This window comes from Pygocentrus nattereri, chromosome 6 (genome assembly GCF_015220715.1).
Source record: "Pygocentrus nattereri isolate fPygNat1 chromosome 6, fPygNat1.pri, whole genome shotgun sequence".
Classification (NCBI taxonomy): Eukaryota; Metazoa; Chordata; class Actinopteri; order Characiformes; family Serrasalmidae; genus Pygocentrus; species Pygocentrus nattereri.
This window is the reverse complement of record NC_051216.1, coordinates 11,771,203-11,784,022: the sequence shown is the minus strand read 5'-3', so window position 1 is coordinate 11,784,022 and position 12,820 is coordinate 11,771,203. Positions and strand designations below refer to the sequence as shown.

Genomic DNA, 12,820 nt, shown 5'->3' with positions numbered 1-12,820 from the left:
GCACTTAAACTAAAAGTCTCAAACAAAGTTTTGTAAAACGAAATTGAAATTAGCGAAACTAATAGCACCTGTTTATGGCAGGAAATCATTGTATAGGCATCACATGAAAACCATGCTCAAGTGCACAGAGGTGTCTGATAGAAGAGAACAGGGCTAGACTGAAGTGTGAAAACCACACTTATGTCATCTCAGCTGAATTATTTTGTAGAACAAAAAAGCCAAACAAGGTAGGTAAGGTCAGTGAAAGCGTGTTGTGTAGCTCTTTGTGATGAAAGAAAGAAACTTTAGTGAGAACCTGACAACTCTAGAAGCAGCAAAGAATAAAAACTTCTAGAGAAAGGACAGGGGGGTTACTGAGGGGCCTCCCTCACCTTCCTTTTGTAGTCCAGACGGTTGAGTATTTCCTGAAGGGCCATGACTTCTTGTTTCATGTTCTGAGAGTTCCTCTCCACTGGATCTGCAGTAATAAGTAGAGGTTCGGCAATACAAAGAAAAACCAACTCCTTACACAGTGTTTCTAAGCCTAAATACATATAGTGCTAATGCTGCATACAGTACAATGACCTTAGGTTCATTTTAGCACTTTTCATTGGCTGCGGTCCCAATAAAAATGCATGGAGAGCTTCTTGTCTAACAAAATCACAGTCAGCTGTGAAAGTAAATGAAGGGCCAGTTTCAAGGGTAAAAACTGCCTTTGGTCCAGTCAAATCAAACCTGAAACACGCCAACCAAGAGTTACTCGGCAGCCCATTTATGGTCATAGTGCAGAAATAACCTTCTTTGCATCTCATTGGCTTAGGGTGGCCCCAAAACATACTTGGACGCTTTAACTATTTTACTACTGGTAAACTGTAATCAAATTGCTTAGGTTATTTCATGTATTGTTTAAAAAATTGCTATCTTTTTTAGCACAACATAACTCTGTGTGAAGAAAACCTGAAGAAGAAGTCCAACCAGACTGCACTAAGGTTACTGTTCAGCACAGGTGGAAACATCTGGGTTTGCGGCTGTTTTTCACACAGTGATGTCAGTGAGCTTGTGTTCATTGATGGGATCATTAAATCAGAAGGCATTTTGGACATCAATCTGCAGACGTTTGCAAAGAAATGGACAAATGACAGTGACTTGAAGTCCTTTTTAAAGGAATACTTTGGCAAACACAATGTGGCCTAGCACAATGAACTTGATACATTTTTTAAGGTGTCATAAATGTCCAAATACTTTTTGGAGCCACTTTGTTTTTCTAATGGAAAAATAAGTCAACGTGTTTAACATGTTGAAAATACTACATGTCTTGTGCAAAAGTTTGGGCACAGCTTGTACTTTATTTTTTTTCAATATGTTAAACTCAACACATAAATAGAAACTGTGCACTAAAGTCTGGAGAAATATGTCAAATTTAAGTTTGTTCCCCATAGAGAATGTGTTAAATATTTTCACTTAGAAAATCTACAAAAAAAACAAATGGGATGGTCAACATTTAGCATAGGACTGTAAATGTCTGTATAGCACAGAAGGCAATCCTACCGGCACCAAAGCATATGCAGATGTTTCTGCCAATCCTACACAGACACACTTACAGTATCTCTGGCTTGTTGACTCTTATACATTCTGAATTATTTGTGTTGTTTTGCTATACTTTTTATAAGCATTTACATTCTTAAGTACATAGTTTTATGTAATAACATTCTGTATCAACAGGGTTTAATTTCAAATAGCAACAACATATGAAAAGAATGCAAAGGACAGTCTTTCCACAATAATACCTTTTCATCTAATTCAAATCATAATTAATTATCTCCTCTTTTACTCACAAACATAAAAGTGGTACAAGTTGAAACGTAAAACTTGATAATTCCACACAATTTCTCAGCTTATTTTGATACATTAAATAAAAGTAACAGGTAAATAATACAAATTTACAATTAGTTTTTCTGGCGAATTCAGGCAAATACTGAAACGTTTGAGGGTTAAAGCACTGCAGAAACTGGAGAAGGACAACTAAACGCAGGGCTTTCCTTGCAAGCTTTTGTGTGATTGCTCACTCACCTCGAAGCTGGAGGGTTTTGTAGCGAAAGTCGAAATCATCCTGCATATCCTCCAAATGCTTCACTGCCTGATCCAGAAGCTGAACAAAACATTAAAAAAAGAAAGAAAACTGCTGAAGAGCACTCACACTCTTTTCACAGCTCAATCATCATTATGTTATTATTTTATTTTAATAGAGGAAAAGTCAATACTCTAAAATCCTTAAACAATTCTCATACACAGCACTGAATTCCAGAGGATTCAAAAGTCAGAAGAGTGAATAAAAAGATGAGAAATAAAAAAAGAGAATAAAAAAATGAATAAAATGAGAATGTGAATAAAAAATGAGAATAACAAAAGGATAAAGTGTGACTAAAAGGACTGTTCTGATCTAATACACATATGTAGAATGAAAAAAGTATGTAAAATGCATCTTTCCATAAAAACGTTTGGTCTAAAATTTGTCTAAATTTGCTTTGGGCCAGTGGCCAATATTATAGAATAAAGAGATCATTTAAATATGTATTGGCCTAAATTTGGCCTAAAAGTTGGCCTAGATTTAAAAAATTTCATAATATTGTGAATATTATTATTTTTTTAATCTTCCCACGATGTTATTTCACCATTCCCTTTATACAGTCATTCTAATATATGGTTAGTTAAAAAAATACAAAAAATACAAAAATTGCACTGAACATCACCAGTTAATTGACTACATTCACACCACTTGGTAAGATTTCCATGTCATTTTTCAGTCTGGAAAAGGACATTGGGCAGTATGCAAATAAAACAAACTCCAGTACTTTAGATCTGTTCTCTGATAGAGAGTACAATGGACGAGCTTGTTCAGAGGAAGGCTGCAAGTCTAGTGATATTTTTATTTCCAAGTAAACAAATGCAAATGATTCACTGAATGTTAACAGTGTTAAACGCAGCCTGTGCAGAATATAGTTACCCATGATGAATAATTAAGCAGAAATAGAAGTTAGCTCTATTGGCAATTATATACTGACTATATTACCATTAGTGAAAATGCAAGCTACAGAGTAAGACTCACATGTGGTACATCTGGTATAGAAAGATTTGGGCACCCCGGGTCGATTTTCTAAGTAAAAATAAGTGAACATATCCTCTATAGAGAACACACTTCTGCACATTTTAATGCACAAATATTGTTCATTTACTGAATTAAACATTGTAAATAATCTAATAAAGCAAAATGTATTCTGTGCAAAAAATGTGCTTTACCACATTTTATGTTTGTTTGTTTTTTTTTTTTTCTAAAAAAAAAAAAGTTGGGTAAAAACAGAAACTGTACAGTAAAATTTACAGAATAATGTCGTATTGAAGTTTGTTCTATGTAGAAGATTTCAGACGTATTAACTTGTTTTCAGTCAACAAAACTGTGTTTTCACCAGAGGTCTTCAAACTTTAACATACTGCTGTAAAGAGTTTGGATCATGATCATTTTGTGTATTGCAATAATCTTTTGTGTTACCAAGCTTGGTCTAAATTGGTTTTCTCTTGAGTGAGAGTTTTCTGAAACAGTGAAAGAACAATTCCGTAAGGACCTCATATCTGCGAGTGGATTATTCCTGAGTGGCTTTAGTGCCTCAGTGTCCTCACCTGCACACTGCTGCGGATCACAGCCACTCGATTGTCCAGGTTCTTCTGCTTCTCCAGAGCTGCTGAGTTTTGCATAGACTTCTCCAGTGGACCCTGATACAGACATGAGGACAAGAATATGTTTAAGACAAAATCATTATAATCTAAAAAGAACAATGACACCAGACTCACTCACAGAACAATGTAGATTATGTTTACAAAAAAAGCGAGGCAGAGACTCTCTCTCCTCAGGAGGCTGAGGAGTTTTAACACCAGCAAACATACTCTGATCATAGTCTACAGGTCACTTATAGAGAGTTTTCTCAGCTTTAATATTGTATCCTGGTACAGGAACCTCTCACTTAAGCAAAGAAACAAACTGGTCCAGGTGGTCAACCAGGCCAGTAAGATCATTGGAGATAAACAACTGTCATTCCAGAACTTATACATCTGATCTATAAACAACAAGGCAACCCAGGTCTAGAAGGACCCTACCCACCCTCTTCATTCATCATTCCAGCTGCTGCCATCGGGCAGGAGACTTAAGATCCCACTAGCCAGAAAAAAATCATTCACTGCTGTGATCATAGGACATAATAAATAACCCCCTACATAGTTCATGAGCAGTATTGCTGTGTTTTATGCGTCTATGTATGTATTTCTGTGTCAAACTGCCAAATACAAATTTCCATTTCATGTCAATTTAATGGATAATAAAGTTTTCTCATCTTATTTTATCTTAAAGATATCCTTCTTTTAATGGAAGTTAATGTAAAGAGGTTCACTAGTCATTTTAAATTATTTCTTTTTGTAGTTTTGTGTATATTAAATTATGTAAATAATAAAAAATAAAGAGAGGTGTTACAGATGTTTGCAAAAGTTTGAGCACCCCTGGTCAACTGACATTTGTTTGTTGATTTTCTAAGCGAAAATAAGTTACACATACTCTACAGAGAACACACCTCTGCACATTTTAATGCACAATTACTAGCTATTTACTAATTTTACATATTGGAAAAAATAAACTTATCAACAAAACGGTTAACTTATTCAGGGATGCTCAAACATCTGCATATGACAATTTAGTCTAAAATAGGTCAAAGAGTTTTAATTTAAATAAAATACATCTAATAGATTTTCTATACTATATTACTCAGTACGGTTATAATTTTCATATTTTTAAGCTCTTACCTGAAGAGTTTTTGTTACTCTCACTTTTAGAAGTCTTTTAGAAAGTAGTGAACAAAAGGCACCTGAGCAAAAAAGCGTGTTTTCTAATTTACAGCTCTACGTAATAATACAATAAATACAAATAACTAATAACAATCATTTCTTGTTTACAAAAAAAAGTTAGTAGCTTTGTTAAATCTAGTTTTCCAGGGGAACCAAAACTTTTGCACAGCAATGTATGTAAAAAAAAACTCCATTCTTATTGGCTGTCCTGCATTTAAAAAGGTGGGAAAACCTGTTAAGACTGGACTGAATTCCCTAATGATTCTGCAGCGACTGTCTGCAATAACAATATGGCAGTTACACATAAACGTGTTCATGGTTGTGATGTCACAGCCACAATTCAAAACAGCCTTTTTTTAACATATTTGAGCTACATGGACTGGAAACTGACTTTTATGATGTTTACATGATGTTTACACTGTACATCCGAATCATTTTTCTTTACTTAAATTTTCCATGATGTGGCCCTTTAAATGTCTGGTACCTGCTCCTGCATGCTGGCGGCAGATATGATGCGTCTCTCCTCCCTCAGACAGTTGGAGATGACTGCGGACAGGTGCTGAGGGTTGGCTTTGTATCTCAGCTGCAGAAGAAACAAACAAAGCTCACACTAGTGACTCACGTTTGTCAGAAACTGAATTTGCTTCTGCTCTGCTTCTGATTTTGCTGATTGCCTCTGGAAGACCTGCGGATAATCATTCAAGAACATCGATAACATGAAGCCGATGCATTTTGGTCAAAGTGACTTACATTCCCCATACATCACCACTCGACTCACAATAAAGGGAAAGTCCCACGGGGTAACTTTGGGTTTAGATGGCTGTAGCAGTCGGTTTGAATCAAACCTTGTGGCCTTTTCTCCTACATTTATGCTGGAAACACTGCTTCTGATTTCAGACACCGTTACTAAATGTTTATATCACCAAGGCAACCTACTATTTTGAAGTGAGGATGTGTTGGAATGACTGAGTAGATCATTTGAGTCAAGCTTTGTGGAGATTATGAGAGTGAATGAGAGCAAAGTGTAGCTGAGTAGATTCTGTCTTAAGTAGCAAATACTAAGTTCTGTTTTCAAGAATATTTGTTAAAACACATTTTTGCATTTAACAGAAAAGCAAACGGTAAAACAGGAGGAACACAATATGATACCAGAATCACAGACCAATTTGATGTCAGCAACTACCACAATAAAATGCCTGCATTTCATTCATTTTACTGCTCTTGCATCTGCCTAGAACATATACCATACAAGTTATCCAAAAAAAGGATTACACATTTTTTCAGCCTCTAATGTATCCACACTTTGCCCTTATTACAGCTTTCATTCTTATCAGGAGAGCTGTTTTCATTTTTTTTTATTTCAAAGAAATCTGCAGGGATATTTTTCCACACCTCCAAAGTTCAGTCTTAGAAGTTGTATTTTCTGTTTCTCATGATCCAAATAATCCCAAACACATTCATGATATTGAGGTCTCGACTCTTGGGTGCTCAGTCCATTGTTCTGAGAAAGAAGAGTGAAGCTTGATTTTCTCCTCTCTCTCAAGGATGAAAGTTTTGTGTACTCTTTATCTGATGGAGACAGTTATGGTGTTCTACCAAGTCTTGTGATGGTTAGGAGCCTCTATATTTTCTCTATGTAATGTAAATTTGTTAGTGTGTTTGTTTAACCATCTCCAAGCCTCTCCTCGAGGAAGCCCAGTATTATATGTAGTTAAAAAGCAGCTCCTGGTTTGACCAATCAGTGCTTCAGTAAATTGAGCTCATGAAGTCTCTGTGGTGGCTGTGAAGGTGTCAAGGAAAAATATGGACCCAAGAAATTCTTGTTACTTTTTATTGTTTTAATGTTTATTTGAATTATGAATATGACTTTATTTTAATGTATATTGTGATAAACTCACTGCTGAGGTAAAGTGTTTAAAAATCTGCTTAGATGCCTAAAACTTTTGCAGAGTACTGTATATATATATATATATATATATATATATATATATATATATATATATATACATATATATATATATATATATATATATATATATATATATATATATATATATATATATATATATATGTGTGTGTGTGTGTGTGTGTGTGTGTGTGTCTGTGTGTATATGTATGTAAAATTCTCCAAATGTATTCATACTCAGTTCCCAAGTGAGCCTGTCCACACCTAGAGGTGAGAACATCTCGTTCACCTCCACTGATGTGTAACTGAGTATGTCTTTCTGCACTAATGGTTAAACAACACTGTAGAACGTCTCACCTGACCACTCTTTATGAATATTATTACTGATACCAGCTTAGCAGCAGAACTCCGAGCTCTGACCACAATAACTGGTGTAGGCAGAGGCAGAGCTCTGAACGCCCCATATGCAAATTTACAAAAGGATTGTCAGGAACCGTCTGTGCAGTTCCAGGAATCGGCATGAACAAGGAATGCAGTTTTACAGGAGTGATACAATCCACAGGTGAAAGCAAAACAGAAAAATCTAATCTTAGTTAGATATCAACACCACACACACCTGCCTTCAGCATCGGTGGAAAGCCACTCTGAGAACAGAAAACAATGATCAGACTTTTTCTTTCCAGTTGTGAGGGGAACGTTCTGACCCAGAAAACACACAGTGTTTTGGTCACCCCACGCTTTGCCCTTTCACTTTGCTGTCTGGTGCTCAGGCAGGCATGGCAAGGCGACATCCAACTATGGCATGCAAATGATCTGCATTTAGCAAAACCCCTGACATTTGACTCCTCTGAGTTTACAGTTATCCATTCAGAAATCCCCATATACACCCACCTGCCAAAAAATCACCTCTCTCTGAGTAATATACAACTCTCCGGTCCGGTATATCTGATAAACATCAGCACAGTTATGATTTCGTGTGATGAGGCTTTTCAGGAACTAATTAAAGACTTAACACCTTGACAAACCTCCCCCCCCGTCTGTGGTTTACTAAACCTTTCACAGCTTTGCATCCACCAGAAACATTCATGTGCAGTAGCTTGGGTTTATTTTATTGTTGTTGTTCTTGTCACTTGTGTAAAGGAAATTACATGCAGCATCCTCGATGATCAAGTTTCAGATGAAAAACAGGTGAGCTTTATGTCAGCACAGGGCAGGAAACCACAGTTCAATTCTGCCGAGACGCATTTCCACAGATCGCTGAGAAAAAGCTTCCACTAATGTCCCTCTAAATAGGTTCCACTGTCTAAGACATACTGGGTTGTTAAGAAATTGCAGTACTTACATTTGCACTTTGGTCATTCTTTCATTTTTGATCTTCTATTGGCAGAATGAGTGTCTTTCACAAAGGCCAAACTCATTAGATCATGGGGACTTAAGGTAAAATCACCTAAGGCTAGTATCTGATTTAACTGCAACACCTTCTCTGCATGCTTGGGTGCCCAAATACGACAACAGCGCTAACCCCAGAGGGCCATTTATTTTGCACACGTGCTGCCTTCTCACTTCCCCATGTGTGACACCAAACAGTGCAATATATATGTACAGATACATGAAGCCTCCTCAAAGATGCAGGAAGTGGCTGAGACATACAGAGATAGGGGTAACCAAACTCATGCCGCAGAAATGTGAGTGGTTAGGTCAGTGCCAGTTAGACAGGCACAAATGGAAGAAAGAACCATGACCTAATCAGGCGTTTCCCTGATTTTACCTGAACCTCTGACTTGTCAGGTTTACAGTAATACCAATAAAATAAGGCAGCCTCAGTTTCAGCTCACAGTGGACACATTTGACCCATTCCTCTGGGAGGAGATGGTGTTGGTGGAACCCAGCCTGGTCTCATTTCCCAAAATCACCAGTTCAGATTCTCAGTCTATTTAAACATCTTTTTTTAAACATCTTATTTTTCCAGAAGAACTTTTCTTTAAATACATTTTTTTCGTAAATGAGTTGTTAAGTCGCAGGTTTATGATTCAGCTTTTATAAGAGAGAGAACTGTGGGCCCACATTTAACCCATGCTGTTTAAGAGGCTAAAAGTTTAAGGAACTTCTACTTCTGAAAGTGTACTTTCATTTTAAGTGTACTTAAAGCTGCTGTTTAAAAGTTCAGAATCACTTGTGTTAATCATTCACGAGAATCACAGGCAGATACTTTCACCATGTGAACAGATGAATAATTTCTTAATTATAGAATTACCTTCATTTTAGAAGTATATTTTAATTAGTATTAGTAATATTAGTATTGTGTGGCCAATACTGATTTAAAGCAACTAGATTTTCAGATATCCGATAATATCAGCCAATATAAATCCAGATTTACATCAGTTTACTTTTTCTGGGAGCCAGAATTCTTTTTGATTCTATTCTATTAATTTTATTTCTTATTTTATCAGTTTACTTTAAGGGTCTACATTCTACATTTTCTTGTATTTCTAAATCTCTGAAGTTCATAACATTTGTGTGGTTTTATATACCAAAAATCATTTTACATAAGCATTTTCCAACCTCTCTTTATCCCTTACTATACACACTGAGATTCTGATAAAGAAGTGTAAAATATTTGCTGCTTACGCTTTGCCATTTTGTTTCAAATATAAACTGCAGTTATAAGTTTACGAGTTTGTAAGTTTCTCTTCCATATTTTGAGTGATACTACAGGGAATAGGAAGGAAATGCTGGTAGGAACATAGAGTTCAGAGAGCAGTGCTTGAGGACCTCAGGGCTCAGATGTCAACAATACAACTGGTCCGAGCATTTTGTTTGAGCCAAACAGTCAAACTGTTGCTTCAGAGGATCACAGTTCATTTCTGTCGCTAAATCATGGCTACAAATTGTATCGTCCCATAGGAAATGACTGGACATCACTTTGTTGCCTGCTAATTTGAATGTATGGTTAGAATTAAACCTTGCTTTGCCTTTAAGACTAATGCACAGAAATTTGCTCTGTTCTGATTGGCCACCCTGCACTGTCTTATTCAAAAAGAGCAGCCTTCAGTGAAACACTCCTTACAACTTCGGTGTGAGTGGGCGGGGCTAAGCTGGTGTAGGCTGGAGAGGTGGATATGTGTAAATGTGTTGTTTTTCAGGACATCACAAAAACAATAAATTCTGAATTTTTGCAGCTTAGTTTCCAAATAAAGACAGTATATTTTCTATTACATGAAACATGGTACATACTTTTACATGTTTTTGCCCTATCATTGAGAGATCCTGAGTTCTAGATGGCCAAATATCAGCAGATTACTGGTGATATTTTTGCAGATACTGTTTACATCCCAGGTCATCAATATCAGCCGATATTATCGGCCAACTGATATATGGATCAGGCTCTAATTATAATCAGTTTACACATGCATTTACAACAGGACTGATACAGCATTGAAGTATATGAACCACGATTCCTAAGGTGTCGTAGTATATTATAGAAATCAAATGAATAGTCAAATCCTTCAGATCTCTTTGAGATCCACTCTGTTTGCAGACATTACTGTGTTACTTAGCAACAACACAATGCAATGCAAGGCGAGTGGGTCTTCCGCGTCCAGCGCTCTCACCTGTATCTGGTGGAATATTCTCTTCAGGTTGTGTCTATGGAGAAAGTTTTGCTCCTGGGTGCACTGCCTCTCCAGCTGGATCAGGAAGTTGTTGAAGAGCACTGTAGCCATGGCCTCATGGTTTGTGGCTGTTTCCCTAGAAAACATCACATCATCAATCTCTTATCGCATCTTCTAACCAGAGAGTTACACATGCTCCTCAAATGTTGTCATTACTTATATTTCCGTGATGCAAATCAGCCCCTATTGAAAATGCACAAAGTTCAGCCACTTCACCACCACATCCTGCTACCCAAGAATTACAAGTTTACCTCGGCTCTTTTGAAGACATCGACTAATGACATGTATTACCCTCTTTTACTCTTTCTTTCTTCATTGACTAAAAATGCATTGTGACTGTGTTTTTAACCCTGATAAACCCTGACAAACCCGCATCCCAGCTGTCTGTAGATTAAATCTGTGTTTTATAGATAGATAGATAGATAGATAGATAGATAGATAGATAGATAGATAGATAGATAGATAGATAGATAGTTTTTGTCAGTTATATTAACATACTGTGTTGTTCATTTTCAGTTTTAGTGACATTTTTAGCAATATCAATAGCAATTATATTAAACAAAAAATAAGCATATCTATAATGCAATATCCATAAAAAAGTTCAGTATTTTCACTAATATTTTGTGCTTTACTCTGGGAGTTAACTATTTATTGCTCATTACTGCCAAGATTACAAAAGGCTTCACTATTTCTTCACAGTAAAATACTGTGTTCAATCAAATGTAAATCAACTCATCTTGTGATATATTCTGTAATATTACTAAATTTTTACAGATCTGGAAAAAATAATTTTATTTATATGTAAATTTACATTAAATCATTGGCTACTGAGCTGCATCACTTTTACAGTTGTTGTGTAAAAATACAGGATACGAGACTGTATCTTATGGTCCAAGTGAGTGTGAAGTCAGAGTATACAGATGCAAATTTACAGTGAATATGGTACTACAAATAGTATCCGGAAATTTACTGTGATTTTAAACTGTTTTTAGCAGTAAATTGTATCTCATTTACTGGGTGCTCCAGATGTTTTAGAAGAAGAAGTTAAAATCCAATGAAATATCAGTGTTTCCTTTCTGAAAAATACCTTAAAGGTATTTTTACTACCTCTAATCTAATACTGTGATGTGTCTGAAAAATTGAACAACACTGAATTTGATCATCCGCCCGATGACAGCTGGGATAGGCTCCGGGACCCCCCGCGACCATGAGGGAGAAGATGCTTAGAAAATGTGCGTGTGTGTGTGTGTGTGTGCGTGTGTGTGTGTGTGTGTGTGTGTGTGTGTGTGTTAATTTGATCAATGTCGTCCAGTCCTGTTATGAAGTATGAGATCCAAAAACTCCAAAAACCCAAAGCCTCCGTACCAGTCCTGGCTCTCAATCCAGTTGGCCAGCACCTGTCTCAGCTCCATAGGAAAGTTGTCATCGTAAAAGTAGTCCACCTGCTCCAGGAACTTCATGTCTAACTGCTGGATTTGTTTCCATTGACTCATATTGCTGCAGACGTTGAAAGAGAAGATGATGAATATCAGTTCAAACCTGGCCACGACGTGCTTTCAGACACTGAGGAGATCGGGGCTGACTGTCACTGTTAACATTCACAGCTTCCAGAATCCTCTCATCAAATGTTTAATCATCAGATTTTCAAACAGTTAAACAGTTGAATGTGAATCCTACCCGCGAGAGTTTCCTCCACAATGTCTAGCCTTCTGAGTCCGAGGTGTTTGGCCTCTTCAGTCCGTTTGGTCCGTTTTGAAGTGACTTTACACTCTTTAGTCTTTATACGTCCGGGCAGAGCGCGGCTCGGTAACCTCTGGGACCTCCTGTTCGTCCTGAACGGGTAGGTAAGCCTATAAACCCTGTTCAGAGCTGGACGCTGAAGTTTCACCTCCTTCACTGCTGCTGCACTACTGCTTCAATACTGCTGTCCTACTACTGCTTCACCCCTCCGCAACGACTACGACCGGGAGTTTCCAATCCCACCCGTATTCAGTCAGGACACGCCCACTCGTCTGTGATTGGCCAATGGCCCTCGCTTCCTTTCGGTTTGTCTAATCTTTCGATCTTTAATTCAGTCATTTCGTTTTAATCAATCAGTTCATTCGATTCAATCGATTCAATGCTTTTCTTTCCCCTTTCCGTCTTTCTCTCTGTCATGCTTTCTTTCTTTCTTTCTTTCTTTCTTTCTTTCTTTCTTTCTTTCATGCTTTCTATTCTTTCTTTCTTTCTTTCTTTCATGCTTTCTATTCTTTCTTTCTTTCTTTCTTTCTTTCTTTCTTTCTGTCATGTTTTCTTTTTATTTCTTGCTTTCTTTCTTGCTTTCTTTCTTTCTGCCATGCTTTCTTTTTCTTTTTTTCCTTCTTTCTTTCCTCCTTTC

General features: G+C 36.9%; 1 protein-coding gene across 4 annotated transcripts in view; it reads right to left on the bottom strand.

The window, feature by feature from the left end:
- stat4 (signal transducer and activator of transcription 4) overlaps positions 1 to 12,383 on the bottom strand; it is a 44,484-nt gene extending 32,101 nt beyond the window's left edge. For 2 of the 4 annotated variants that reach the window (XM_017713499.1, XM_017713500.1), the window contains exons 1-7: positions 12,121 to 12,383; positions 11,809 to 11,940; positions 10,384 to 10,519; positions 5,351 to 5,449; positions 3,655 to 3,747; positions 2,050 to 2,128; positions 372 to 457 (exon numbers count right to left, since the gene is read on the bottom strand). In XM_017713499.1, the coding sequence (XP_017568988.1) occupies positions 372 to 457; positions 2,050 to 2,128; positions 3,655 to 3,747; positions 5,351 to 5,449; positions 10,384 to 10,519; positions 11,809 to 11,936 (621 nt within the window). In that variant the 5' untranslated portion in view covers positions 11,937 to 11,940; positions 12,121 to 12,383. Of the gene's footprint in view, positions 1 to 371; positions 458 to 2,049; positions 2,129 to 3,654; positions 3,748 to 5,350; positions 5,450 to 10,383; positions 10,520 to 11,808; positions 11,941 to 12,120 lie in introns of those variants that run through there. The other 2 variants (XM_037539478.1, XM_037539479.1) reach the window with 1 other exon arrangement.
- Positions 12,384 to 12,820: the final 437 nt, after the last annotated feature.